The 26,650-nt window shown below is 46.4% G+C and overlaps 1 protein-coding gene across 1 annotated transcript in view; it reads left to right on the top strand.

Annotated features, from left to right (window-relative positions):
• The window catches only part of GPC3 (glypican 3), a gene marked incomplete at both ends in the record, with an annotated part of 140,005 nt that overhangs the window by 47,673 nt on the left and 65,682 nt on the right, over nt 1–26,650 (top strand). The window contains one exon of the mRNA XM_084213233.1: nt 17,209–17,903. Coding sequence (XP_084069359.1) covers nt 17,209–17,903 — 695 coding nt within the window. The remainder of the gene's footprint in view (nt 1–17,208; nt 17,904–26,650) is intronic.

The following is a 26,650-nucleotide window of genomic DNA, read 5'->3' as shown; positions in this document are numbered from 1 at the left end:
ATGAGTTGGACTCTTAAAGAGGGATGCATTATCTCAAAGAGTGCCAACCCTGAAGCCTGTGCTGGTGCTCCAGCAGCAGCTGGAAGTGTGCCTGGACCACATGGAGCCTGCCTGGGCTGTGCTGGGTGCTGGGAGGAGGAGCACATCCTCAGCTGGGCCCTCCTGCTGCCAGGCTGTGACCCAGGGCGGGTGGTGGGACCAGGCTGGCTGGGACAAAGCGTGGGATGGGATCTAAACCTGCACTCCCTCCTCCTCAGCCACCTAGGAGTGATGCCAGGGATGGGGCACCACTTGCTGAGAGGTGGGGAGGTGACACTGAGGATCATCACTGGGATATCCAGGAGAGGAGCCAGGAGGATCCACCAATGCCATTGCTGCTTTTTATGCCTTGTTCTTTGGTGATGTGTTAGCAGCACCCAGCACACCAGGGGCCCCATGCCAGCACCAAAGCTGTGCCCATGGAGCAGATATCAATAACCACAACTGTTACTGACTTTCAGTAGCAGAGCAGAGTCCCTTTCCTTGCAGAGCCAGAGCTGGTCTGGCACACTCTCCAGGGAAGCCTCAGCCTTCGGGCTCCACGTTGGGCTGATGGAACTGGGCAGCCCAGGGTTCTCCATCATGATTCCCAGGGACTATGGGGATGTTAGGCAGCCTTGTAAGGCTGTTGTAATTTTAAAGCGTTTTGATAATGTTCCCCTCAGCTTTAATGTTACACATCCCTGCCTATGTTCCTCAGTAATTGAAAGGGATATCGGACAAATTTGATCTGTCTGCCTTTGACTTATGCTGTCCTTATCTTGGCCTTCGTGTCATTAAGAAAAAAATTGGTATTGATCTGAGACTATACCACTACATTGTGCTGCAATTTTTCTTCCTTGCTAGTAGAATATAAATCGATAAAAGGCAGCTGCTTGCAACGTGGGGCAGATATGATGCTGTCATTTATATATTGTAAATCCAATGATAGCTGATCAAATCAGTGCGTCTGCTGTTCCAAACCTGACATGATTGAATTGTCAATAAAAAGGATTTTACAGTAAAGGAAGTTCTGCTGGCGATGTAAATGCCTGGAAGCCTCACTAAGTTTGATACAAGATGAAGCAATAAGCTAGGCTATCATTATATAATTCCAACAGACAAAATATTTGGATACTTGTGTTCTCACATGATACTGGAACTGGGGAGAAACCTTTTATTGCAACTTGTTTGAAGAAGCATTACTCTGAGACTGAGGAATATGGATGGCTTCTTCTGAAATAAAGGTATGTTGGTGAGGGCTAAGAGAAATAGTGCAGGACTTGTTTGAACTGAAGATGTGCAGGTTCAGGTCATTAGCAGGAAGGTTATCAGTGTTTCTGTTTGCTTGGAAACAAATCTTGCAGGAAGGAATGTGATTGATAGGATGGTAAGAAGAAACCAGCTCTGCTCCTGTGTGGAGTCTCTGTGAACATGAAGCCAGAATATGGTTCATGGTTTTTTTCTGGACTGCAAAGACTTTTTTATGCTAAATCTGTTCATTAGCCTTTTCTTGGGAGTTAGGCTGGAAGATGCTGCAGCCAGTGCAAGGTGGTGCCAAGCCATTTGAGAGCTGATGGAGTTGCTGCTGTAACTTCCCTGAGTTGATTCAATTTCTGCTACCCAAAGACCTCCCTGTACCATGTCTCAGCCCAGCTGGAGAAGAAATTCCAGCAGGGAGAGAGGCTGCAATCTGCTCCCCTGCATCCCCCAGTGGAGCGTGCTGGAGTGGAGATGGAGGGGAAGAGGACTCAGGGGAACACATGGGAACATGCAGTAAAATCTAAGAAAAAATGTGCCTTGCCACTTTCCAAAAAGACCTTGCACACGAAACTCTTGGACACAGCCTCATGTAGTATTTTTTTTTTTTTTGTGACAGCATTTGGTGAGTCTTAGTGAGGTCAGACGAGGCTGTGAGATGATCCTGTAATGTCTTGGCTGGATCCTGAAGGTATCCATGTAGATGGTCACCCATGGGAATGTGTCTGCATCCAGCAAGGTGCTATTTTAAACTTGTTCATTCTCTTTGAATGCATTTTCCAAAGTTAAATGGCCAGTAGTAATGTGAGCTTTCATTTCTACAGATGAGCTTGGACCAGCTGCTTCCTGGTGCCAAGGGTTTTTAGGGATGGAGAGCTCTGTGTCCCTTCAGTGCTGCCTGCCCTGTGCAGCTCCTTGAGACTTTCCCCACAGTCTGCTGCAGGAAACCCCATTCTCTGCCCTGCATTTCTGCTCCACTTTTCCCCTGCTTGCTAGTTACTCCTGGACCTTGCTGATGCCCGTAGCTTTTAAAGGATGTGCTAATTCAATTGCTTGTGATTGACTGTGTTCTTAATCTCTTTATTGTGTTTCACCAATTTAGCTAAATCCTAAATCCATTAGGTGCTCTCAGATTGCTTTACAAGTGTCCAGAGGAGGTGTTTGCAATAAATCCAGCCTAATTCTCTCTGCAGACAGGGTTTAAAGACTTCAGACCTGGGCTGGAAGAGGAGTTTAAGACTTTCAGGCCTGGGTTGAAAGGACTGATGCAGGAGTGGACTTGCACAGGAGCACAAAGGACAAGAAGCAATTCAGCTTCTGTTTCTTTACTTTATTTTTACCATCTAGTTGATGTTGCTGTCTACTTCGCTTTCTTGATGGAGGGACAAACTTTGAGATGTGTGTGCTGAGACACCAGCTGTGGGGACTCCCAATCCCCTTTTGCAAAAAACAGTGAGGAATGTTGTTCTGTTTATTAAGTGAGGGTGGCAAAGCTCAGAGACAAACCTTCAACATTTCCTGTAATACTCTTTTTCTCTTTTTTTTTCCTCCCCTGTGTGAGGGTCGATGTACTGGCATTGCTAAACACAAACCTGCCACTTGCAAACTCTTTTTTTTTTTTTTCCCCGTTCAGTTTGCATTGCTTTCATGCTGCTTAAGCCAACAGAAATGCTTTGTTGTAGGACACTGTAGCTAATAATTCAGGAGCAAAGGAAATTAGCTTTTTCTCCCTAATTTTCCTTTCCCAGCTCTGGGGGCAAACACTGGAATGTGGCTGGCTCTGGGGGTGCCATCACACCCCGGTGCTGGGGAGGGTGGGAGCCCCAGCCCCTGCAGGGTCCTGGCTCTGGTGCCACTCAGCCTGCAGGGAAAACACGTCTGAATTTCCAGGGCTGCATCTGGGAGGAATCATTTGTGGTTTGTGGCTGTTTGGAATGGCATTTTGTGCTTATATTCTGCTCATTAGGTCTGGGGATAAATGGCATGTCAGCCTGGGAAGTGGGGAAGGGTAAGATGCCTGGGTTTTAAAACTGGTTGGCTTTGTTCATATATAAAGGTAAAGGCTGGGATTCCCTGAAGTCAGGGTGGGGTTACACTGATGCTCTGGAAAGAAAAGGAGTAAAAATGCTCAGGGGTTTTATGGCATTGTATCTTAAGCTAGTCAGTCTTTGGGAGGTGTGGGTATATTTTTGTTTTAGCAGGGAAGTAAAGATTAGGATGGAACATGAGCATCTTCATAGGAAAGATGAATTTGCAAAATGTTTTGCTGTCTCACTTGAGTGGAAGCATGTGGTTTTCAGTTCCCATAACCTCAAGGCATTACCAAATCATGATTAAAGCCCTAAGATCAATGTGATTGGCATTAAAATTGGTAAGTTTGAAAAATGATACGCTGTGAGGTTTTCCTTAATTTACTTCTCTTGTCTGCCAGAGCTACAGGTCACAGTTTCAAGCTTTTCCCACAGCAGCAAGGGCTGGATTGTTTTGGTTTTTAATTGTAAACTGAGGTCTTTATTTAATCTGCTCTGTCCAAAGCTGGGGCTGGCAGAAAACAACAGATTGTGCAAGCTCTGAGAGCAATTCCAGTGGTTGGGAATAGATTCAACCTTTGTCAAAAGTGAAACTTTGCTACAAATGTCACTTATTGAAGTGGGGAGTGTGCTAGTTGAAACCCACATGGTATTTATATCCCTTAAATGATAAGGTATGAAAATATTCACCTTGCAAAAAGCAATTATTCTTATTAAAGGTTGGCTTAATAGCTATCTGTATTTGAGCCTTTGGGAAAGAAAAATACACTATTGACTGTACACACAAATTGGATGATAATTTAGGTAGTGCTTGATGGCAAATCAGGAGCGCAGCAGAGGCACTTCCAGCATTTTATATTGTTGCCCTTTTTTTTAAAAAGTTGTATCCTGTTTAATTCATGGTTAATGATGGTTAATTCATTCATGTGCAATTAAAAACGCCCAGTGCAGGCTTCAGACTTCATGGAGACTGCCCATAAAACACAGAGGCTTAGCAGGGTATTAGAGATTCATCTGGGTGCCTGGAATACAGAGGATCTTTGCTTTGGCTTGTCTAAGTGGTCTTTGTTTAACTGATAGCTGCTAACTTTGTTTAACTGATAACACATGTTGTGCTGTTACTGGTGTTGACCTTTTCCCAGTTAAACAGGCTTAAAATGAAAGTGTTTATGGGGAGATTCTGCAGCCCAGGCGTCCCTGGACTCTTTGTCTGGGTAGAGGGGGTTGGTGTCTGGGGCAGTTCAGCAGAGAGCTGCATGTTTGCAGATTTTAATGGCTTTTAACACACTCCCTGCACAGCCACCCTGGGCAGGAGCTGCTTTTTCCATTGCCAGTTTGAGTTTTGCCGCTGTGGTTTCATCGCACTTTGGGTTTCTTGAGTATGTAAAAGGCTGTAACAGGATGTAAAATTGGTAACAGGAGGAGGAGGAGGGAGGTTTGCAGCGCAGGCTCGGGCTCAGCAGTAGCAGGGAAATCAAAGGAGTGTTTTCCTGCCCCATTCTGGAGCCTTTAGAAAGGCTGGTCCTTGTCTCTGGGGGCCTGCTCTGAGCTGCTGCTCCTGGACATCAGGAGGAGCTTTTCCAAACCTGTCACAGCGAGCGGACTGAGATCCAGGGAAGTGTTGGCGGTGGAGCGAGTCCGTCCCATCTGATCGCTGGCAGCTTTTCCCTGAGCCCTGGACTGAGCCTCCCTGAGCCTGCTGGAGCCTGTCTCAGCTCTGCTCACCTGCTCTCAGCTGCCTCCGAGCTCCAGGGAACCTGTGAAGTGTTTGCAGTGGGAAAGCACGTGGGGAGGGTAGCCAGAGTGTTGCAACGTGACTGTGGTTAAGGTTTTACCAGGGATGGTTTTGGGGATGCTGTAGAGAATTGTTGCTATTCTGCTGCCTCCAGCTCTTTCCCTGCCTCCAAAGGTCCCTCTGTCGAGGGCTCAGGGTATCCCTGGATAGAAGTGCAGGCTGCCCATCAGCAGTGGCCAAACTGCCCTGGTGCTCTGCTCTTTTTGTCCTGGCTCAGGGTAAGGCTGTTCTAAGGGAGCTTCCAAGGTCTCTGGGCCTGTTGTGAAAAGCTGAAAACCTTGGAGGAGAGCAAGAATGTTTGTAAAATGCTATTTATTTCAAACAGGAAAATGGATTTTGATGTAAATATGGGATACTGTCTGCAAAGAGGATGATCACCTCTCTTTGCCCACATTGAAGTACATTTTTTTCCTGGTGCCAGACACAAGCATACAGGACTCCTCTCTTCCTAAGGATCTTTTCTGTGCCATGGTGCTGCATGGTGCTGGAGCTCAGCTTGTCTTGGGCAAGGGAGGTTTGAACTCAGATCACAGAATCATTAAGGTCTGAAAAGACTTCAGGATCCTTGAGTTCAACAATGAACTCAACACCTCTGTGTTCATCACTAAACCATGTCCCCAGGTGAAATGTCCATGCATCTTTTGAACACTTCAGGGATGATGGCTCCACCACTTCCTACAAGCAGCAAATGATCAATTCAGAGAGTGGAAAATGGGTTTGCTCTGCTTTTTCATTTCTAGAGGCTGTTAAAACTCTCACTATTTTGTTATCAAAAAGGATCCATCTCTGACATGCTTGAGCCAGTCACTTAAGTGCAAACATCACAGGAAATGAAATTTTTGGTTCTTGACAAGAAGTGAAAGGAAAGAATGGCTTTTCAAAGGGAAGTGTTCTTCTGGCAGGAACAGTGGTAGGCTTGGGGTAAGGGAAGGTGGTTGTCTTTGGATCAGAATTCTCTGTATTTGAACCTGAGCTCTCTCCCCCCTTGGTTTTTCTCCATGGATTTTAAAAAAAATCCAGGTGTTGATTCCCAAAGCAACTCAGTAATTGTACCTAAATTGTTATAACCTCTCGAATATGTCAGTGCTTCCACTGGAAGAGGAGATTATGGATGGGAGGGGAAGCAATGTGAAGGTTTAGAAAAAGGAATAAGCCTTTTCTTATTCAGTGGAGGATATCTGTAGAGGGAAGTGTGCAAGCAGTTACTCAAAGGCTGACTAACACATTAAACACCTGCAGAGGGGGTTTTAGATAGGCCATGGTGCAGTATGTCTTTGAAATGACCCTCATGGGCTCTGTCCTCCCTGTCCAGCAATAAACTAATTCTCAGGACTAATGGTAAAATTCTGCAAGGCATGAATTCCCAACTTAAATAGATTTACAGTGAGTTCATAGATCTTCCAGCGTTTCTCTTGCAACCTATTTATGGTGGCATCATTTTAACACACATGGTAATTGAAAAAATTGCAAGGATTTACAATCTTTTCTGACCTAGGAAAGACTCCATAATAGGTATAACATTTGGAGTATGGACATAGACCTTGTGTGGAAGTGTTCACACAGGAGGTCTCTCTGTGTGGTAACTTCTCATTGAGAAAAAGGGGATTTTGGAATAATGAGCAGCTAATACTTAGGAAATGCCACCAAGAGGGTCCCATGTGCCAAGAGTTGCAGAACAGACAAATCAGAACAGTGGAATGATGAAGATGAACCTTCAGCTTTGGAGGCACTATATTCTATGCTGGTTTTCCCATACAGCCTTTGAAATGCATGATCTTTATTTTGAGAGGACTACGATGAAAGCACCCTTTGGAAAAGCTGTTTATTTTTTTTTCCCAGGCATATTTGTCCTTGCTCCTTTTGTTATCATTATTTATAAATCAAAAGTTGTATTGATCTGGAGATTATGTGTTAAACCATGTCTGAGCAGTGGTTGCTCTATTGCTGAGAAAAGCAGCTGCCATAAACTTTTGGTAAATTTATCGATCGATACTCTCCATGTTCCTCTGCAGAAAAAGAGCAAGCTGAATTTTAATTTACTGGGAACGCAGCTGAACACGTGGCCCCCGTGGGGCAAGGGATTTAAGCCTGTGAGGAACTTTCCAGAGATGAATAGTGCCATTACTTTGCAGAGGATTATTCATGTTCTTGAAGGAAAGCCTCTCTGGAGCAGGCAGTGGAGCCTCTGATCGATTCCTGGCAGCTGTGGTTGCGAGTCTTGCTCTTGAGAGCCAAATTATCATCTCGTGCTCCTGTTACAATGGTTGCCTTGCTCTCACAGGGGGGAATAAGGAGATGATAAAACATCTTCCTTGTAAAATGAGTGTAAATCAAACCAGGGCTTTGAGCCAGGACTAGCAGGATGCAGGAGCCACGTGGAATGCTGGGTATGGACCAGCCATGGGCTCAGCTGGTGCCACCAGGACGTGATGTCCCACTTTGTGCTTCCTCCCTGGGCGGGGACCTGCCCATGCACCAACTTAGAAAACAAAGCCAAAACCAGTCAAACAGAGAGAACCCACAAGAAAACCACCACAAACCAAAACCCCCTGAAAAAGCCAAGCAAGCAACCCCTGCTTGAACAAAGACAACCCACAAAAAGCCCAACCCAAAAAACCCATCAAACCACCCTTCCCCACAAACAAGCAAAACAGTTTTCATCAAAACAACCTCCCCCAGCAAAGGCACTGGTGTTTTGGGGGGCTCCACTCAAGGTACCACAGAGGAAGGAAGACAAGAAGTGAGTCTAGTGTTTTGAAAGTGCTGAAGCTGGAAACTGGGGCCATGGTTAGGTCTTCCAGCCCCTGTGGTGTTTCAGACAGGAGGGGGGGTGAGTACCCTGCTCCCTTGAGAGGATGCTGCTAAAATATTCTGCATTTGCTCAGTGGGTCAGGTGCTGCCAGGGAGCATTGGAGTGGCTGGTTGTGCCTGTGCTCCTGAGGTGATCCACAGTCTTATGACCATGTTGGAAACCTCTGTCTTTCTCTGAAGTATCTTGAGACAAAACTAGCTTGGAAATCACTGAATTGCTTCTCAGAACTTGGACATTGTTCTGTCTTGAAAACCTCCTTAGGGGGAAGAGTTAAACTGATGTTGGTTGCTGTGTGTTACTGAGTAAATGGCTTTCCCAAGTTCTGCCAGCACAGGTAGGAAACTGATAACTGAAATAAAGGGGCTGGAGTGACTAAAGAATGGTCAACAGGTGCCCTGATATAGGTGCAAGCCCTAGGTGTTACTGTAGGGATCAAGAACTGATCTTCTGCCATTTGCTTTTTGTCAGACCGTTGAGATAACTTTAAAGAGAATTTGGCCAGGAGAGATTATTAAGGAAGGAATTTGCTGCTTAAATAAATAGTCTGCTCTCCATTGTTGGAGACTTAACAGGCTGATGAAAGCCCTCTGGAATGAAAGGGAGCCTGGAAAGGCAGTCTCAGATCTGCTTTGCTCTAAAGTTACTGAGACCAATGCACTTCCAAAGAATTTTTTTTTACTTTTTGAGTACAAACTCGGTTCGAGCTGGTGGCTTGCTTTATCTTCATTCTGATGAATAAAGGAATTTGCCAGGTTTGCATTTTTTTTTTCAGAAGTTGCTTATAACTTTTAGTTTAAAATGATTAGAAGAACTATACAAACTGGTGTCCTGGTCTTTAGAAATGTTTGGATTGTAAATTTGGGTGGGAGTGCATGAAATCATTTGCCCTCTGCTTGATATGTGTGGCTTGTCATTCATCTTTGAAGAGGTATGCTGTTTTTTTCATATCTTGATAACCCCATTAGGTGCAGCCTCCAATTAGTAAAATAAGGCTGTGTGTGGATGACCAAGTGATGGGGTTTTATTGGTCTTTTTGTGGTTGTTGTTGTTCTGTTTGTTTTGTTTTGTTGGGGTATTTTTGTTTTTGTTTGGTTTTGTGTGTTTTTATTTTGGTTTTGGGGAAGGGAATGTGCTTTGTGTTTAAAAATAAAACCAAAACAATCCTACATGTGCTTGTGCTGTGGTAACATGCTTGGGTCTGTGATATCTGCTCAGTTACCCAGGGCAGAGAGGGCTTTTTCCCGAGGTTTTTGTAGCTATTCCTGCTGCACTAGGCTGTGCACCCTGTCTGAGCACCTGGCTTTAAATAAGTGTTTTAGATGGAGTCTGTTGTCTCTGCAGCAAATGGGAGAGGTAAGAGAGACTAGGAGCAAAGAAAATCAGTATTTGGGATTAAAAAACCTGGGAAGGTGAACTTGAACCCCAAGCCTTAGGTGGGTTTCAGCATCAGGATGGGGGGCATGGAGAGAAGTTTATCTTTCTCTCATCTGACAGGTTGCAGCACAACCTTTACCCCACCACAGCCAGCTTTCAGCTGCAGAAGCTCCTTGCATCCTCTCCCTCAGCTTTTCCAGCTTGTGCTCCCAGGGCTTGATTTGAGCCTCCTTCTCCAGGCCCTTATTCCTCTTGCCCTTTGATTTTGATAAAGAATCATGTTCACCCTCCACTTGCACCAGCCTCGACTGTTTGCATTTTTAACTTTGTCTCTATTAAATTTTCAGGAATCTGTTAAGCATTCACACATCTGTCATGGCACGAAGCGTTATCTTTCTTGATGCTCGGGAAAACAAATTACACGATGGATGTGCAACCAATATTTAATGAAAACCACCAGCAAACATGATGCCCCAGAAAAGATTTTACTGCAGAGTCATTCTTGGGAGGTGTTTGCTGTGAGATTTTTTTGGGTTTTTTTTTAACTTTCACTCACAATGTAGGTTCCCTGTTTTGACTTGGGTACTCCCAAGGGATCTCTCAAGGCATCCTCAAAAAAATATTGCTTGTGTGTTGTCCATTCCAGCACCCCTGATCCAGCCTTTTGCTGTCCTGCCTTGTGGATGCCAGGGTGGGGTACAGAGCACTGCCCTGAGCTCCTCCAGGGGCTGGTTGGACGTGGGGAGCTGTGGGCACCAGCATTTCTTGTTTCCTTGCTTCTGGCCTGGTAGCAGCTTGTGTTGGTGAGCTCTGCAGTTTGCATTAACAAAGTTTTTGTGTGCAGGATATAAATATTAACTGGGAGAAGCACAGTGTGACTAATTGTGTAACAGTTGGACTGTTACCTGGACTGGAACAGGAGCGCGTTTTCAGGGCAGTTTGAGAGGGTATAATGAGATGGATCGTACAGTATTTTTATTAGAAACTTCAGGGAGTGTATTTCAAATGGCCAGGGCACTATATAAGCTGAACAATTAAAAATAAATGGCTTTGGAGCTTGGTGTTTTGATAGAAACAGATAATTAGGAGAAGATGCTTTTCTGGTAAAAGCATAAGGATTTAGCATTGGCTGGTGAGCAACACTGGCTTGGAAACCTTGGCTGCTGTGGTAGTGAAGGCAGTGGGCATGGAGCCGGAAAAAGCCCTGTTTCATTTAAAGATGGACCTTTGCTGTCTTGGACTGGTGGTGATGGAGCAAAGGTAGAAAGTCCAAACCTTGATGGCTTAAAATTAAGAAGACAGAATAACAGAATTGTTCTACTTTTTGTTACTAATGCTTTGAAGCTAATCTCATAAGCTTGGGAGCTCGAGACCATAATTTTTATGGCGACAATATTGTTAAAAGTAATCAAAAAAGCTGTGTCATAGTTGGGAAAAAAGCATTTCCTAAGCTTTATACCCAAATGTGCTCAGTGAAACAAACCCTGTAAGAGCAGCAGTGGCACCATCTGATGGGTTCTGTAATGCCATAGACAAAAGTAATTATACTGCTTAGAAGAGCTTTTGTCTCCAGATAATGTTGTTAAAAACTTGCAGTGTAGTGTAAATCATAACAGAACAAATCTGGAGGCTGCTCTTATTGCTGCCAGGGGAAATTCTCTTAGATTTTGTTTCCTTTCTGCTCAATATATTGCAAACCTTTTCCAAGTTGGTAAATAAATATTACCTGCTGTTTGAAAAATGACTTGGGGTTCATCTCACCAGTAGTGCCTGTGGCTGCCAGGCTGTTATTGCAAACAGTTGTTCCTCTCTTGGTGAGCTCTGCTGTGTTTTGGGAGCACAGGCTGTTGTGATAGGGCTGAAGTTGTCTGATTCATTGGAGATATTAAAGAAGCATTTCCCCTTTTTAGAGCTCACTCCCATGAGGATTCCTCTGGCTTCTTTTGCCGCTTCTGAGCAGTGTCACAGCAAGTGCCAAGTCAGAAAATACTTGGTGGAGCTTACAAACACCCAGACTTTTAGCATTTCCTTGATGAGCATTTGAATTCCAGTCCATGGAGGCTGGTAGTGGTTTTGAGGGGCTGAGCAGTTTTGGCTTTCAGGTGTAAGGGATTTCTAAAGGTTTGGGAACCTTTGGCCTGCAGGAAATGCAGTGATTGCATGGGGAACAGATTAATGAACTGATTAATTTTCCACTGTCCTGCCTGGACACCCATGCTTTTGTCTCAGGGTGAAAATGATTCCTGTGGGCTGAGAGATTCCAGTGCTGAGCTCTCTCCTGATGATTTGTTATTTGTGTCCTGAGAAGTTTTGCCATCAGCAGGGAAGTGCCAGAGATCAGGTGGAGCCAAGGCAGGTGAAGCCTGGCCAGACCAGAGGCTCTCTGACCCCGGCAGTTATTGCTGTGCCTTGGGCAGAGAGTTTGGTGTCAGACCCTGTGAGCAGGGACCCTGCAGGGACAGGCCTGGGGAGCAAACCCAGGCTCATGAGGAGAGCCACTGAAGCCTGAAAGAGGGACTACAGCAAATGCCCTGAGCTCCAGGAGCTGGGTCACTCGCTGTGGTCGCATCGTAGATGAGGTTCATTGTGGAAGGAGGAGCACATTCATACCCAAAAGGCATGCAAAGTGCATTCTGTGGAGGTGATAAGATTTGAAAATGGTCCCATATGCAGGGCACTCACTGTGTGCCACGTTTGCAGCCTGTAGTGCTCCAAGCAGCAGCATCCTGGGGAAGGTGCAGGGAATCACAAAATGCATCCTCATCTGCGGAGGGAAGCACAGCTGACTGCCAGTGATCTGTGTTGACCTCAAGGGAAGCTTCTGCTGCATGGAAATCAGTTTTCTGTTCATTTTGCAGTTTGAAATAGTGCATGAGGATTCACCACTCTGCCACAAGCTCCTGGAGGAGATGACCTGGGAGTTTTCTGAGGGCATAGGGAAATGGCAGCGACACCATGACCTTGTCTAGAATTACATGCCTGGTCTTCTCCCCTCAAAAAACCCTGAGCCTTGCTTTTACTTGCTCTTGGTAGTGGAATAACAAAGGTTGTAGCTCCTCCACTGTGAAGAGATATCTTGGGGTCAAGATATGTGTGGGTAGACAAGTTTTTAAGCAAACAGTAATTTGCAGAAGCGAAAATGGGAGTTGTGAACTCAGCTCCCCAGAGTAAGTGGGAGTAGCTATGGTGGGGGCTTCCCTGCTCAGAGAGAGTTTATGGTTGCAGGATTTGTGTGTCTGGATGTCAAGGAACAGGAAAATCAGTGCTGTAGGTGCAGTTTTGATGCCTTGGTACTCATGTGGTGCATGGGTCACAGAGTCCTGCACCTCCACCTTAGCTCCCTTCCCAGCTGCCCATGGACGGTGAGCTGCTGGTGCAGGAGGTTTTGCTGGGCAGCCCCTTCACCTTTGGCATAGGAGTCAGAAGGAGGACAGACCTTGTTTCACCTTTCTAAACACCTTCAGCAGCTTGTGAAGCAGCACTTGCTGAGCTTGGAATTGGAGGTGCATTGCTGTAGCTGCCCCCAGCTCTGCTGCTGCCATCAGGTTTTGGCTCTCCCCTCTCCAGTGGGAATGGCTTGCTGGGGTCACCTGTACCAGCTCCGTGTGGCTCAGACAACTGCATCACATAATCTCTTAAATAAACCCATCAAGTGGCAGGCTGGGCTGGAGCTCCTGCAGCCTGGGGCAGCCAGCAGGTTAATCCAGAGCTCCTCCGGCCCCGCTGCCGACCCCTTTGAAGTTTGCAGTAGCTTAAGAGCCAACGTGCTTTCTCAGGAAAGCTGGCATTTTTACTAAGCAGCAGACTCTTATTATCTGGGCTGGGAACACAGTGATTTCCTTCTCCTACCAGTAATCCCCACTCAGGGCACTGTTATGCTCTTTTACAATTTATTTTCTCTAATTGCTGGTTTGCAGCGGCCACGCAGCTCTCCCTGGGCTGTGTTCTGGGGAATTTTTGCACTTTGAAAGGAGCTTAGTCCTTCCCTTCTGGCTGCTGGAATCAGGCAGCAATTCCTCTCCAGGTACTTCAGCAAGAGTCCAGCCTGAAATATAAGTAATAGCCTGTGCTTTTCAGCTAGTGAGTGATATCTGTGGTGTAGAGTAGGTTCAGCTGTTTCATTCATCCTTTGGGAGTCCTGATAAACTGCCCTTGACTGAGGCAGTCACGATGTGCAGTACCAGGGCACCAGTGCTGGGCTGGTGATGATGCTCTGGCTCCCACTCTGCAGGTGCTCCCTTTCCTGGACAGATGTCTAAGCCACAAGCAGACAGTTTCTCCAAGAGAAATACTGTGGGAAACTGTGCCAAAGTCTTTCCTAAAGTCCAGGTAGGCAACATCCCCAGCCTTTCTTGGATCCACCAAGCTGCTCACGTTATTATAGAAGGAGATGAGATCGATCAAGCAGGACCATGACCCCACGTGGGCTGGGCCTGATGCCCTGGCTGTCCTGTGCATGCCATGTGATGGCACTCAAGATGATCTCACCCTCCCAGGTCCTGTCACATTTGCCAGCCCCCAGTCACTTGGGACCTCCCCCAGGTAGCCAGGACTGCTGGTAAATGATGGAGAGTGGCCTTTTCTGCCTGCCCCCTCAGCACCCTTGGGTGGATCCCATCCAGCCCTGTTTGTGTGTATCTAAGTGGTGCAGCAGAACTCTGACCATTTTCTCCTGGATTATGGGGATTTTTACTCTCCATCCCTGTCTTCCAGCTCAGAGTGCTGGCTACTTGGAGAAAAACTGGTTTTACTTAAGACTGAGGCCAAGAAGGTGTTAAGTACATCTGCATCCACTAAAGGATGGACATTATCCTGAGCTTTTCTTTTGTTGCTAATGTGTTTAAAGGAACATGCCTTATACTCTGCTGTGTGTGCATCTGTGTGTGTACTCTACACAGGGATGGAGATTGTAAAATGTGAGCCCTGCTCAGCTGTGCAGTGCTTTTGCCTGCTGAAGTTGGGGGCAAGTCTGATGCTTTGCTTTGTATTCACACTGCTTCAGCCAGACCTGCAAAACAGCTGCCTTAAATGGCAGCTTTTGAAAATATCCTTGGGAAAAAAAAAATAGACGAGAGAAAAGATTGAATTATCCTTCAGCAATGAGTTTCAATAATGCCATGTTATGAGTGGGGCAGATTTTACCAGCAGCAAGTCCAGGCTGTGGGATTTGATGGGGGATCAGACGCCCGTGTCACGTCTGTAATGCAATGTCCCCTTGTGTCCCTGTGAGCTTCCCTCGTGGGAGCACAGGGGACTGACCCTCAAAGTTCCCTCCCCTTTGAAGTGCTCAGAGCCTGGCTGAGGGTCACTGCAGCTGCTGGCAGCTGGGGATTTAGAATTCCTGCAGCCAGCGCTTTCCGAGGAATATTTCAGAATAAGCAACTGCTGTGGGAGTTGTGTGGGAGAGATTTTGGATGTGTAAGACTTCTTTTTTACAAAGTTTTATTATTTCTTGCATCTATTAATAGGGCAGCAGGAGTCTCCATATGCCTTTGTAGTCCCTGTTGCGCTTTCTAATGGATATATGCAAAAGCTCCCAGGCGCATAAAATAGACACTCTCAGCCAGTTATTACGATAAAAATTATGTGCATGTCATGACCTTTAAAGCAGTGGGACTGTGTGTGCATGCTCTTCTGATACACCACTGTTCTCCATTCCTTTCTGAAGCCCTTCTCGCCCTAGGAGGTTTGCATAGGAGCTTGGAATATTTTTCTAATCAGTGAAGAGTCTTTTGGCTCTGATGATAACTGGCAAAGCACAGAGGAGCGAGAAAACGGAAAAGTGGTGACTTTTCTCTGCTAGTTCCCTTTAGAAAGAGGGTAAAGGCGAATGGTGAGGCTCAGCATGAAAATCCTGGCACCGTCTCCACTGCTGTCAAAAAAAACCACTGGTCCAAAATGTTCTTTGTGCTTTTTGAGGCAAAAGCTATTCTGGTGTTCTTGAGAATAAAGAGGGGGGAAAAAGTTTTGTAATCCATAGGTCCTCTTCAAAGAGACTTTTTTTTTTTTTTTTTTTAAACTTTTAATAGTACAACCAGCATTTCATATAGTGCAATAGTGCAGGTGCTCTGCTTGCAGACCCAAGTCTGTGTCACACTTGCTGCTGTGTTGCCTGGAGAGCTTTGCCATCCTCTGTCTGGGGTGAGGAGCAGGATGCTGGCTGTCGTGGCAGGAGAGAGGGGCCCTGTGTCCCTGCCCCACTGCATCCCGAGCCTGTGCTGTGAGGAAGGAAGGATTGCTGTCCCCTGGGAACACAGAGCCTGGCTTGCTGGGACAGTCCTGGTGTGAGTGTCTGGAGCTGTGGACAAAATGCTTCAGCAGCATGCCTGGGAGGTGTGCAGGCACCAGATGGGATAGAACCACTGCTTGCAGAAGTATATCAGTAATTTCTGCTCTGATCACTGCTTACACCACAGCCTTCTGCATGCTGGGGTGGGTGCAGCAGCATCACCCTGTCCTTCCAGGCATCCCTGGGTAGGGTGCGCCCAGGAGGAAAGAGCTGGAAGTCCTGGAGATGTGATGGTCTTGAAAGCTCTGGAGAAAGCCAGAGGTTATGCAGGGCGAGCAGCAAGGCTCAGCATTGCTTGTGGCAGTGCTGCTACTGAACCCCTGTGGAGATGTGTCAGGCCATGCTCAGCTGCGTTCCGGCCTTAACAAATGGGGGAGATAACTCTTACGGCTTTAAAAATTAAACATTCCCTTTAATTATTGAACATGAATAATTTTCATGCAAATTGAGCCAGGATGTGTGTTTCCAGAATGACAGAGTTGAGAGCGGTTACATGGTGGGGTGTCAGTGACCTGGGAACTGAAAGGCTGTTCATTAATCTTAGCATTTTATGAATAGTACCCTGGAGGGTGGGACAGGGGCTGGTAGAGCAAGCTGGCCAAAGAAAAAGACTTTTGTTTGCGCTGATGGCCTCCCTCCTGATGCTTTAAGATGCAAACTGGTGTGTGTATGTAGGTATGTTGTCCTTATATAGTGGGGTATGGGTATTTGGGAAGCCTCCTGATGAGGAGGGCTATAATTAAAGGAATAACTGTGCAGTGACCGTGGGGGCTTCACTGCTCACCTTGTGGAGGAGATGTGGGCTGAAAGTCCTAAAGTTTTTGAAGGTAGACATGGGGAAAATGTGTCGTGGTTTTTCATAGCAAAATGATAGTGTCTGTCTAAAACTTGAATTTTGTGGGACAGTGTGGGACAACCTGATGTGTATGAGAGTATTCCTGGCTGGGCACCCACAGGTGGACGTGGCACCACTGGCTCTCAGCATCCTTTGGACAATGGAGCAGCTCTCATCCAGGGCAGATGAAACATTGGATCTGCAGCTGAAGTGAGCCTGATGCATTTGGGAAAACTGCAGCACTGTGGGGGCTTTTCCAGTGGCTTAGAGGACACTTGGTGCAGGGTACCTGCTGGGGGTAGAGCCAGAATATTGCCTGTGATTAAACTCCTATAAATATTTTCCTTTTCATAATGGAATGTCAGCATTTGCTGCTTCCTAATTTTAAGCACTGTACAGTTTGTCAAACATTTATCTCTGCCTTAAATTAAGTCTGGAGATAGAATTCCTGTTAATTTCAAATCAATATGAAAGGGGGGAGAGAAAGAAATTGCAGTCTAGCCCTTTTCTTGAATCAATATTTTCTTTAAAAGCTGAAATGTTAACTAGATCATAGGGTTTTTTTTGCCATTTTGAAATGTAGCTTCTGCTTAAAGAATTTATGCATTTCCCCTGGAAGTTGCTGATGCTGGTGTTTTGCAGCAGGCACGGCTGCCAGCAGGTGTTTGACCCAAGGCAGGCAGGATGGGGCCAGCCCTGGCAGCAGTGATGTGGTGGAACATTATCCTCCCTGTTTCTGGGCTCACCATTTCTTAGTAACATTTTTTTTGTTGTTATTCTTGTTCTGTTTTGCAGAAGCCTTCGAAATTGTAGTGCGGCATGCAAGAAACTTCACCAACAGCATGTTCAGGACCTACTACCAGAGCATGGGGCCCAGGGCTCTTAAATTTGTTGGAGAACTTTTTACCGACATCTCGCTGTACATACTGGGCTCTGACATCAGTGTCAATAACATGATAAATGAATTTTTTGACAGTTTGTTCCCTTTGGTTTACTCTCACTTGATTAACCCCGGCTTCCCCGATCCCTCTGTGGAAATGACCGAATGTCTGCGGGTGGCCAGGAGAGACCTCAAAGTCTTTGGGAACCACCCGAAGACGATGATGACGCAGGTGTCCAAGTCCCTGCAGGCCACACGAGTCTTTCTGCAGGCTCTGAACCTGGGCATCGAGGTGATCAACACCACGGACCACCTCAAGTTCAGCAAGGACTGTGGGCGGGCGCTGCTGAAGATGTGGTACTGCTCCCACTGCCAGGGGCTGCTCCTGGCCAAGCCCTGCGCTGGCTACTGCGGGGCGGTGATGCAGGGATGCCTGGCAGGCGTCCTGGAGATCCAGAGCCTCTGGAAGGAGTACATCCAGGCTCTGGAAGGGCTGACCAGAGGCATGCATGGTGTCTATGACATGGAGCACGTCCTGCTGAGCCTGTTCTCCGTGGTGCGCGACGCCGTCGTCCACGCGCAGAAGAACGAAGGGAAGCTCTCGACAGCTGTGAGTAGCTCTCTGCAGGTCCCCAGGCTCTCTTGTATACAAACTGTGTTGAAACAGAGCTGTCCCTTTCCTCCTGCCAGCAAACCCCAAATGCTCCAGTTATTCCAGTTATCAACCCCTTCCCACCCCCTTCTGATCTTTCATAAAACTTGTGGTAGTGTTTGAAGCAAGTGTTTGCATGGCCTGGGTTTGCATTAAGGGTTTTGCCTCTTTTCAGGTTTGTCACAGCAGAAGGGTCTGGACTTGCCTTGGGGTGTGAGGTTGGGAGCTGAGATGTCCCAGTATCTTCAGTTTTCCCTGAATGCTGTGCTTGCCCTGGGTAGCTCTGAAAGCCTGGTCCTGCTCTCCAGGTGTTCTGTGCCTCCAAATAGATGCCAGGTGGGCAGAGGCATGTGCTGTAGCATCCCCTGATTTACCAAAGAAGAGCTGATTCTCCATCTTTCAGTAACTCATTCCAGTTTTGGGCTGCATTTAATGAGATTATTTCTTATTTTTACTTGACTCTTTAAAAACACATTTTGGGAATTTCTCAGCCTCCTGAGAAGCTGAGGCTGTCTTGCTCTGAAAATCCTGCTGCTCCATTTGAACACCAAGGACAAGAGGTACTGTGATACTGTGATGCTTGTTCTGCAGAGGAGATTTTTCTTGAGACAACTGAGCTGCTCTGTGTAGGTAGGGAAGAATTAGAGATGGGACAAAGGTGTAGGAGTGTTGTAATAGTTTGCTTAAAACCAAAGATGATTAAAATCTGACACTGTTATCTGCTTGTTCCTGCCATTCTTGACTCCTGTTTACAAAAGAGCTGTGTTTATGTAGGTCACTGTACTACTTGCACTGTAAGTAACTTATCTTTTTTGGGAGGTACCATGGAAATGGATCAGCTTGTGGGCTTTGAGCTGTGTGGCTCTAAGCCAGAGCACTCTGTGCTGTTCTTTTGCTGGCTTTGCTCTGCCACCACACTTGTGCAGGCTGTGAGACATCGTGGTGGCAGTCGAGTGGTTTCCCAGCCCAGGAAGTTTGGCTCACATGGAGAAAGCTTTCTCCACTGCTTGGAAGGGGTTTAGGGACCAAATTACACTGAGTTGGATTGCTCTCGTGTTGCAGTGACTGGAGGAGGCTGTGGCTGGGCTGGGTGTTGGTTACCTGGGCAGATGAGCCCAGGCAGGACTTGTGGGTAGCATGTTAAGCTCCAGGGTACAGTGCAGGATGTTTGCTTTCAATCTGCCTGAGTCCCTTCCTGCAGAAAATCATTGTTTTACCACAGCCTGCCAAGCACTGCTTGTGCAGGGAGGCTCCAGCTGACAGTCAGGAGCAGCAGCTCTGCTGCCACAGGGGAAGTTCTCCCATCAGCCAGAATCATCACTCAGCTGTCTCTGGAACAGCAAAGGAGCAGGGATGCAACTGTCGGTTTACCTTGAGTTCAGGTGAGATGGAGAATTCATGTTACACTTGATAATGAGAGAAAACCCAGCTCAGCTCTAAGCCCAGGTGGCATTTCCAGGGCAGTAAGAAACAAAACTGACTTCTATATGTAGAGTGAGCCTCTCAAAAGATTTACTGACATATTCAACAGTGAGCAAAAGCATCCAGCATGTTTTCTATCTGTGCACCCACCATGCATGTAGGTGCTAAGGCAGAGCAGAAGCACTGTGCATGTGGGCTGTGTGCCAGGATTTGTGAGCACAGACCTGGGCAGTGCTGTGGGGTCTGAAAGGATCAGTGTTTGTTCTCCCACGTTGTGTTATTGGCACAACAACAAAAATGCACTTTTTCTTGGAGATGTCCACGTATGCAGTGAACAAACATGACTGTCCCGTATATTACTGAATATTGACACCTTGATCTGGCTTCAGAGAATGAGTTTGTGGCAGGGCAAGCAGCTGGAGCACCACTAAAGTCAGCACAAAGCAGTAGAGCTACAATCTGCCCATCCTCTGCCAAACCAGAACATAAATTGACTTCCTTTACAATAAAAATTACTGGGCATTACAAAACCATTCAGTGCTTTTGTACTTGGTAAAGCTGTTGGAATTCATTAGTGCCATATGTAGCTAGGTACTTACTTAACCATAACTCCTCTTGATTATTTAATACTTCAGTGATTCCTTTCTTTGCTCTAGAGACATTTCTGCGTTATTGGAGTGAAGGAGAAAAAAATCCAAGCCAAACAAGCCAGTTGCCTGGCAATTGTCACCAAAAAAGAATGGCCACTGGGTTTTTGAAGTTTGTTTTTAAATCACTGATGTTACTCAGCTAAGGGTTTTTTGTCAGACCTGAGCCCAGAGCAAGCTTCTTTTTTACAAGTGAGGCTATGAGCTGTTCAGTGGAGAAATAAGGCAATAATGGAAGCATACAGTACTGCAGAGGGTCTAAGAGCTGAGCTGCATCACAACCTGGGGTAATCTGGGGTAAATATCTTTGTAAGATATCACTTTGTAAATGATAGAATACAACTTTTTCATTTAGCTGTGCTATGATGAAAGTTTCTCTGTTAAACTTATCAACACATATTGAGTTTCAAAGAATATACCTGGAAGCAAACAGTTATTTTTACTGTAATTCTGTAAATATGATTGTTTTTAGACACTGTAGCCATACCAAAGTATGAAGTGCCACAGGGTTTTTTTTTCAAAATGTGGCTTTTTACACTTGCCCTGGCTTCTCATATTGACCTCTTTTATTATTGACCTTGGCCACCACTGCTTCTGTAGGCAAAGTACATTTCACCTGCGTGGTATTAAGAATAATGACAGGTTATTTAATTGTCATTAAAATCCTCTGGAATTATGGAAAACTCATCTTCCATGCCCATAGTGATTATACCATGAATAACAACACTGCTGCCCTTGCCTGTCCTTTGGGCTGCTTTTATTTTTCCCAGCATTGGTGCCATTTCTGCAGCAGTGGTTTTCCCTCCTGGTATTTCAGATCCTCGGGCGTGTTACCTGACTGAGCATCTTTTCTCCATGTGGTTGTTCCTTTTTTCCCTTTGCCACCCCCAGGCTGGGTGTGGGCAATCACACACACACCTGGACCCAAAGGGCTCATGAGCTTGAGCTCCAGAGGTGTTGCAGAGCCTCCAGGTGGTTTTCTGAGGAGCTCTACAGGCCCCAAGAGGAGGAAGTCATGCTGCTGTAAATCTGCTTTTGTGTCTCCAGGCATGCATTTAAATGGGAGCCTGGGTGTTGTTCCAGGTCTGTAAACAGCAGTGGAGAACAGTGAATTCAGTAATGTGGCAGTAAACAGTTCCCATCCCAAGCCTTGCTTTAGTAGCTAATTTGTCAGCCGTGGTGTGTGTTAGGGCTTTATTATTTCTACAATTTGTCTGCTTAAAAACTTCACCCCTAAAACCTGCTATTAAAATACTTTATCAAGGAGGCTGACTCTCAGGGCACACTGGGAAAAAAAATTGCTGTCTAGGCCTATATCTATATTAATTTTCTAATCTCCTACCTTTTCCCTGGTTGAAAATCTGCCTTGTATGTCCACCTCTTGTAGATATTTTAATTATGACTGTAGGGAAGAATGATTTTAGTCAGTCTCTTTGTGCTTTTTACCACAAACCAAGACGACTGGGAAAGATGCAATACAGATAAGCTTAATAAAATATTCAACCCAGCACCTCCAAAAGTTAATGCTTTCTCTGTTATTGGAATTACAAGGGAGACGGTCAGGGGGTCTTACATAGGTAAAAGTTGATCTCCTCTGAGGTTAGAATCATGGAATGATTTAGGTTGGAAGGGACCTTAAAGATCATCTGGTCCTGACCCCCCTGCCATGGGCAGAGGCACCTTCCACTATCCCAGGTTGCTCCAAGTCCCATCCACCCTGGCCTTGGACATTGCCAGGGATGAGGCAGCCACAGCTTCTCTGTGCCTGTGTCTCACCACCCTCAAGAATTTTTTCCTAGTATCCAATCTAAACCTCTGTCAGTGAAAGCCCTTCCTCCTTGTCCTATCCCTCTGTGCCCTTGTAGTAAGTCCCACTCCAGCTCTCCTGGAGCCCCATCAGGCCCTGGAAGGTGCAGGGAGCTCTCCTGGCAGCTTTCTCTTCTCCAGGCTGAACAGCCCTGACTCTCTCAGCCTGTCCCCATAGCAGAAATGCTCCAAATCACATTTATCACCCTCACTCCAGCAGGTCCATTTCCTCCTTATCTTGGGGGGCCTTGGAGCTGGAGGAGATGCTCTAGGTGGGTCTCACTAGGGTGGAATAGAGGGTCAGAATCCCCTCCCTCCCCCTGCTGCCCGCCCCATTTTTGCTGCACCCCAACTGCCCAGCCCCTGCTGCTCCCCTTGCAGTTGTTTGTGCAGCTCCACCTGCAGAGCACTGCCTAGAAAGGGAAGAGCAGGGAGCTCAGCAAAGTCTTTTTTTTTTCCCACTCAGAACTGATGACTGAGTTTTAGAAAATCCTCATAAATTGCAAAATTAACCAGAGCTTTGTTCAACCACTTGCACTTGTCAGAAGGAGGGAAGCAGAACCAGTGCTGTATGGGAACAGCATGCAATTCCCAATGTGTTTGTCCTGTTAGCAGATCCCTGCTGCTTTACTTTCCTGCAAACACCTTTAAGAGACTGTTTAGGTCTGGGTTAACTAGGTTATACAGCTGTGCTGCTGGGGTGCCATTGTGCAGGCTGGGTTTGATGGTATCCCAAAGCTGAAGTGCTCATCTCACCTGGCTCAGGGAGAGTGCTTGGTGTGAACCCAGCTCTGATGGCCTAGGGAAGCCTGAAAGGCAGGAAATCTGGCCCCTTCTTCCCTAGATTTTTAGGGAATCCTGGCAGGGAGTTCATGAGTATGTTGTAAAGATAACGAGGTGCTTTGGTTGATTGTAGCACCACAGAAACATTGCTGCAGCCTGTGTTCAAAACAGCAGTTCCAGCAGATAACACAGGGCTGAAAATCAAGAATATGCAAGTAAAGGGACTTTTGGCACCCAGGAATGCAAACATCACTCTTTGCCATACACAGATTTAGTCCATTTGTCAGCACAGTGATGCCAGGCTGGTTTCCCCCAAGTACTGCCCAGGAGCTCCTTTTGGGGCCATCTCACCTGGTGACTTGCTGGAAGCTGCTTTGCTCAGCAGGTAGCACTGGCAGGGAGCTCTGGTGAGTTTTCCTATCTGCTAATGGATTTTTCTGTCTGTACTAGAACTGGCAAGAGCTTTGTGGGGGAAGCTTTGAAATTACAGCGCTGTTTGCGAAGTCCTTCCCTCTGAGACGCCGAGATCGGTTTCTTTGTACTTTTAATGTGGGTTGCTTTTTGTTGGCATCTCTCCTGGGAGAGTCAGCTGGATGTACAGCCTCTGTATTTTCAAGTTCTTTATTGGCAAAGTTTAATCCTCAGGCTATTCTCTAATACTCTCTGGTAGCTAGCTCCATTTTTCACTTAAAGCTGGAAATACAGGAGAAGTTTTGGTTTTCAGTGATCTCAGACCCCCTCAGAACTATCCCAAGGTGTGTGTATTGTGTATTTTGTTATCCATTTTGTGATAGGCAGTGTAAGGTGCCTGATAAGCGTGTTAAAGCAAGCATCTGTTCCCCCTGCAGGATGAAAATAAAGCTTCTTTTGAGGGCAGTATCAGCAGCATTCCCATTCCTGTGAAAACACCTTGGGAGTACTATGATTAGTTGTCTGAAGAGGTTTCAGGTAGAAAAGATTTTCTGACACTTGGGGTAGCATATGGCAAAGCACTGAATTTCAAGGTGTTGATTTTGAGCTAGAAAACCCCAGGTTGGTGGCATGGCTGGTACCTAGAGAATAAGGGCAAAAGTATTCATGCCTGCATTTTGTAACCCAGTATCAACAATTTTGATCCAGCTGTTTTGGCACACTGCTGCAGGACTTAAATCTCTGGTTTGGTACTCAGATATGCAGTAGCAAATTAGGGGCCTGCATCTCATTCTTGAAATGGACTTTGGCATGAATGCTCTTGACCATCACTTGCCTCTCTAGTGGAGTGAGACTCAGAGGTTATTCTCAGCCTAGTGAAAGAAAGCTTTTCCTTTTGTCTGGCCTGGGGAGGGAGACCATTGGTCTCACAATTAATTAATTAATTAATTCACTGCTAGCAAGAATTTTGCCTGTGAGGATGCAGGGTAACACATCTTTGGTCAGGATTGTCCTTTTCCAGTGTGGGCAAAGAGGCACACTGGTGTGCCCTCCTGCTTGCCCTGGTGGCATGGCAAAGCTTGGAGTCAATTTGTCACTGAATTGGGTCTGGGTGAAGCAGACTGAGTGTGTGGGGCTCTGCAGAGCTGCTGGGTGGAAGCAGTGGCCAGTGATGCTCAAACCTGTCAGCAGAGGTTTAATTTAAAAATAGCATTGATTTTGCTTCTATTTGGAAATTGTTATACTCTTCTTTTTTGTTCTCCTTTTGTCCTTTTAGCTGTATGTGCTCTGGCCTCTGAGATGTGCCATTTCAAGGGAATTTGCAGTAAGGGTTTTTTTAAATATCAAATAGAATGCAGCTGCTGACAGTGCCCCTTCCTCCCTGCATGCACACACGGCAGCACGTGGAGCATCCTTTGGCAGTGTGCTTGATGTCCAACCCAACTTTGCACTGAAGACCACAGGAATCTGTTTGTTGACTTCAGTCTTGAGACAGATCACTTGGCTGGGGGCAACTTCATCCCCCCTACTCTGCAGCTCAAAAAGAGTTTTTTAAGGCTGCTGCATTTTATGGGTGGGAATATCATAGGGCACCCACTGAGCCTGGCTTAATCTCCCTTCAGATCACGTTGGCTGCATTGCAAGTGAGATGCACACAGGTTTGTGTGTGATGGGGTGTCCTGCATCTTTTCCAAGCTGAAGTCAGAACAAGCCTAAAGATCTCATGCAGATTAATTACTGGTTCTGTGTAGCTGTCTGTGTGTGCTGTGCCTTGGCGGGTTCCTTGTTTTAGTGGAGGAGCTAATTTGTTGTTTTGCAGCTGGCTCCTGAGTGTTTAAAAAGGTATTTGGTTCTGAGATGCCCTGGCATCAGTACAAAGAACTCCCAGAGTTAGTGGGGCAGGATACAGTCTTAACAGCTGGAAATGAGGGTACACTGCTTTGCAATGTTTTGCAGCTTTCCTCACTGCACAAAACAGCTTCTTTTTTTCTCATGTCTTTTCATTTTCCTGGCTCCCATCACAGCTGGCTTGGAAGCTGGACCTGGGATACTTTGGGATGTAGGAGAGGAGGGAGGTGCTGGTCATGCCATGCAAAGAATTGAGGGAGGGGATGTATGGGGTGCCTGTTCCTTCAACTCTGAGTTCAAGCTTTGAAATTTCAGGCTGTCTGATTTTTTAATAAATTGTAGTGGTCAAGGACATAATGGGAGGTCTTGAAATAGATTGGATTTAAGGAGAAAAAGAGTTTCATTCTGAACCAAAGATCCCAGCATCAGAAAGTTCCCTCTGGGTGTTTTTAGGCTTCATCTGCATCAAGAACTGTGGGAGAGGTTCTGGCCAGGGAGGAGCTGCCCCTCTGAACTGGGAGGGTTGGGGCACAGCCCTTTCACTGGGGCTGTATTTGCAAATGAGCTTTGCACCCGAACTTCCTTCTGAGTTAAACCAGCCTCATGCTCTGGGTCCTTGCTGAGATTTAGGTTTGGTTTACCTGAAGGGTGCTGTGAGCTGGTGCATGACAGAAACAGGAGGCTGTTGGGTGTGGGCTGATCCCCCTGGCTTCTGAGGAGCCTGCAGAGGAGTGATACCCATGGCATGACCTGCCTTTATTCTTACTCAACTCAGTCCCTCCAGATGTGCCATTGCCCTGCACACTTACTGTGGAATGGGGGAGCTGCCTGTGGAATTCTCTGTTAAAACTGCCCAGACACCTTTCTTTTACCAGAGAGACTGAACCCCTGAGCATCAGCCCTGCGGACGTGGCTCCCTGCTTGCTGCCCAGATTGCTGCAGCTTCCTGCAACCCCTATTAGCATAGATGCTTTATTAGCAAAATACATTCTGGCCCATTTCCTTTCCTGAAGATTTTTATCCTTGCTTAAACCCGCAGCTCTGCAAGCCCGGAGTTGTGCTCACCAATATCCATCTCGCTGTGCTTTTGACGCTAAACCCTCTTTTGGCCTCATTATCCGTGACTGCCGCTTGCACTCGGGCCTCCGCCCGGGGTCATTCACCGGGCATCCTTCATCTGAGCAGCGCTGAGTTTACTTCCAGTGACAGTAACCCCCGTGAGTGCTGCTGCCTTAAAACCAGAACTATCTCTGCCATTAGCAATGCTGATGAATGAGCCAAGAACAAACCAGAAAGTTAAAAGGGACCCTCTGCAAAGCAGGAGTGGTGCCCAGAGCTGCCCGGGCGGAGTGGCGGTGTTTTGTTTTGCGCTGCAGAGGATGAGCGGCTGGGTTGCAATGAGTGGTTTGGTTCATTTTGAATTCTCTGCCTGTGTGTGGTGCTGTGAATTATATCATTTTTGAGTCTTCTTGTAAAGTGGCTTTGAGGTACCAGGCAGGAAAGATGCTAAATATGTTTTGCTGGGGAAAAAAAATTTCTACAAATAATTGAGGCGGATTTTTCATCCATCTGCTGCAGCAGTGCACCCCTCATTGCTGAGTCCTCACTGCCTTATCAGGCCACTGCAGAAAAAGAACTGGTGGCCTTCTCTATCCCTACCTGTTGTGTTACCCCTCTAATGAACCCCCAAGGGCATGGAGCCTGCTTTCAGTAGGTGAAGTTTGCTGCTAACTGCATTATTTTCCGAAGATTTGTTTAAGCGAGAGCAGGCTGGCTGCAGAAAGCTGT

Source organism: Fringilla coelebs (assembly GCF_963513975.1).
Source record: "Fringilla coelebs genome assembly, chromosome: 11".
Lineage (NCBI taxonomy): Eukaryota > Metazoa > Chordata > Aves > Passeriformes > Fringillidae > Fringilla > Fringilla coelebs.
Note: the sequence above shows the minus strand (reverse complement) of the source record. Positions and strands in the feature narration are given on the sequence as shown.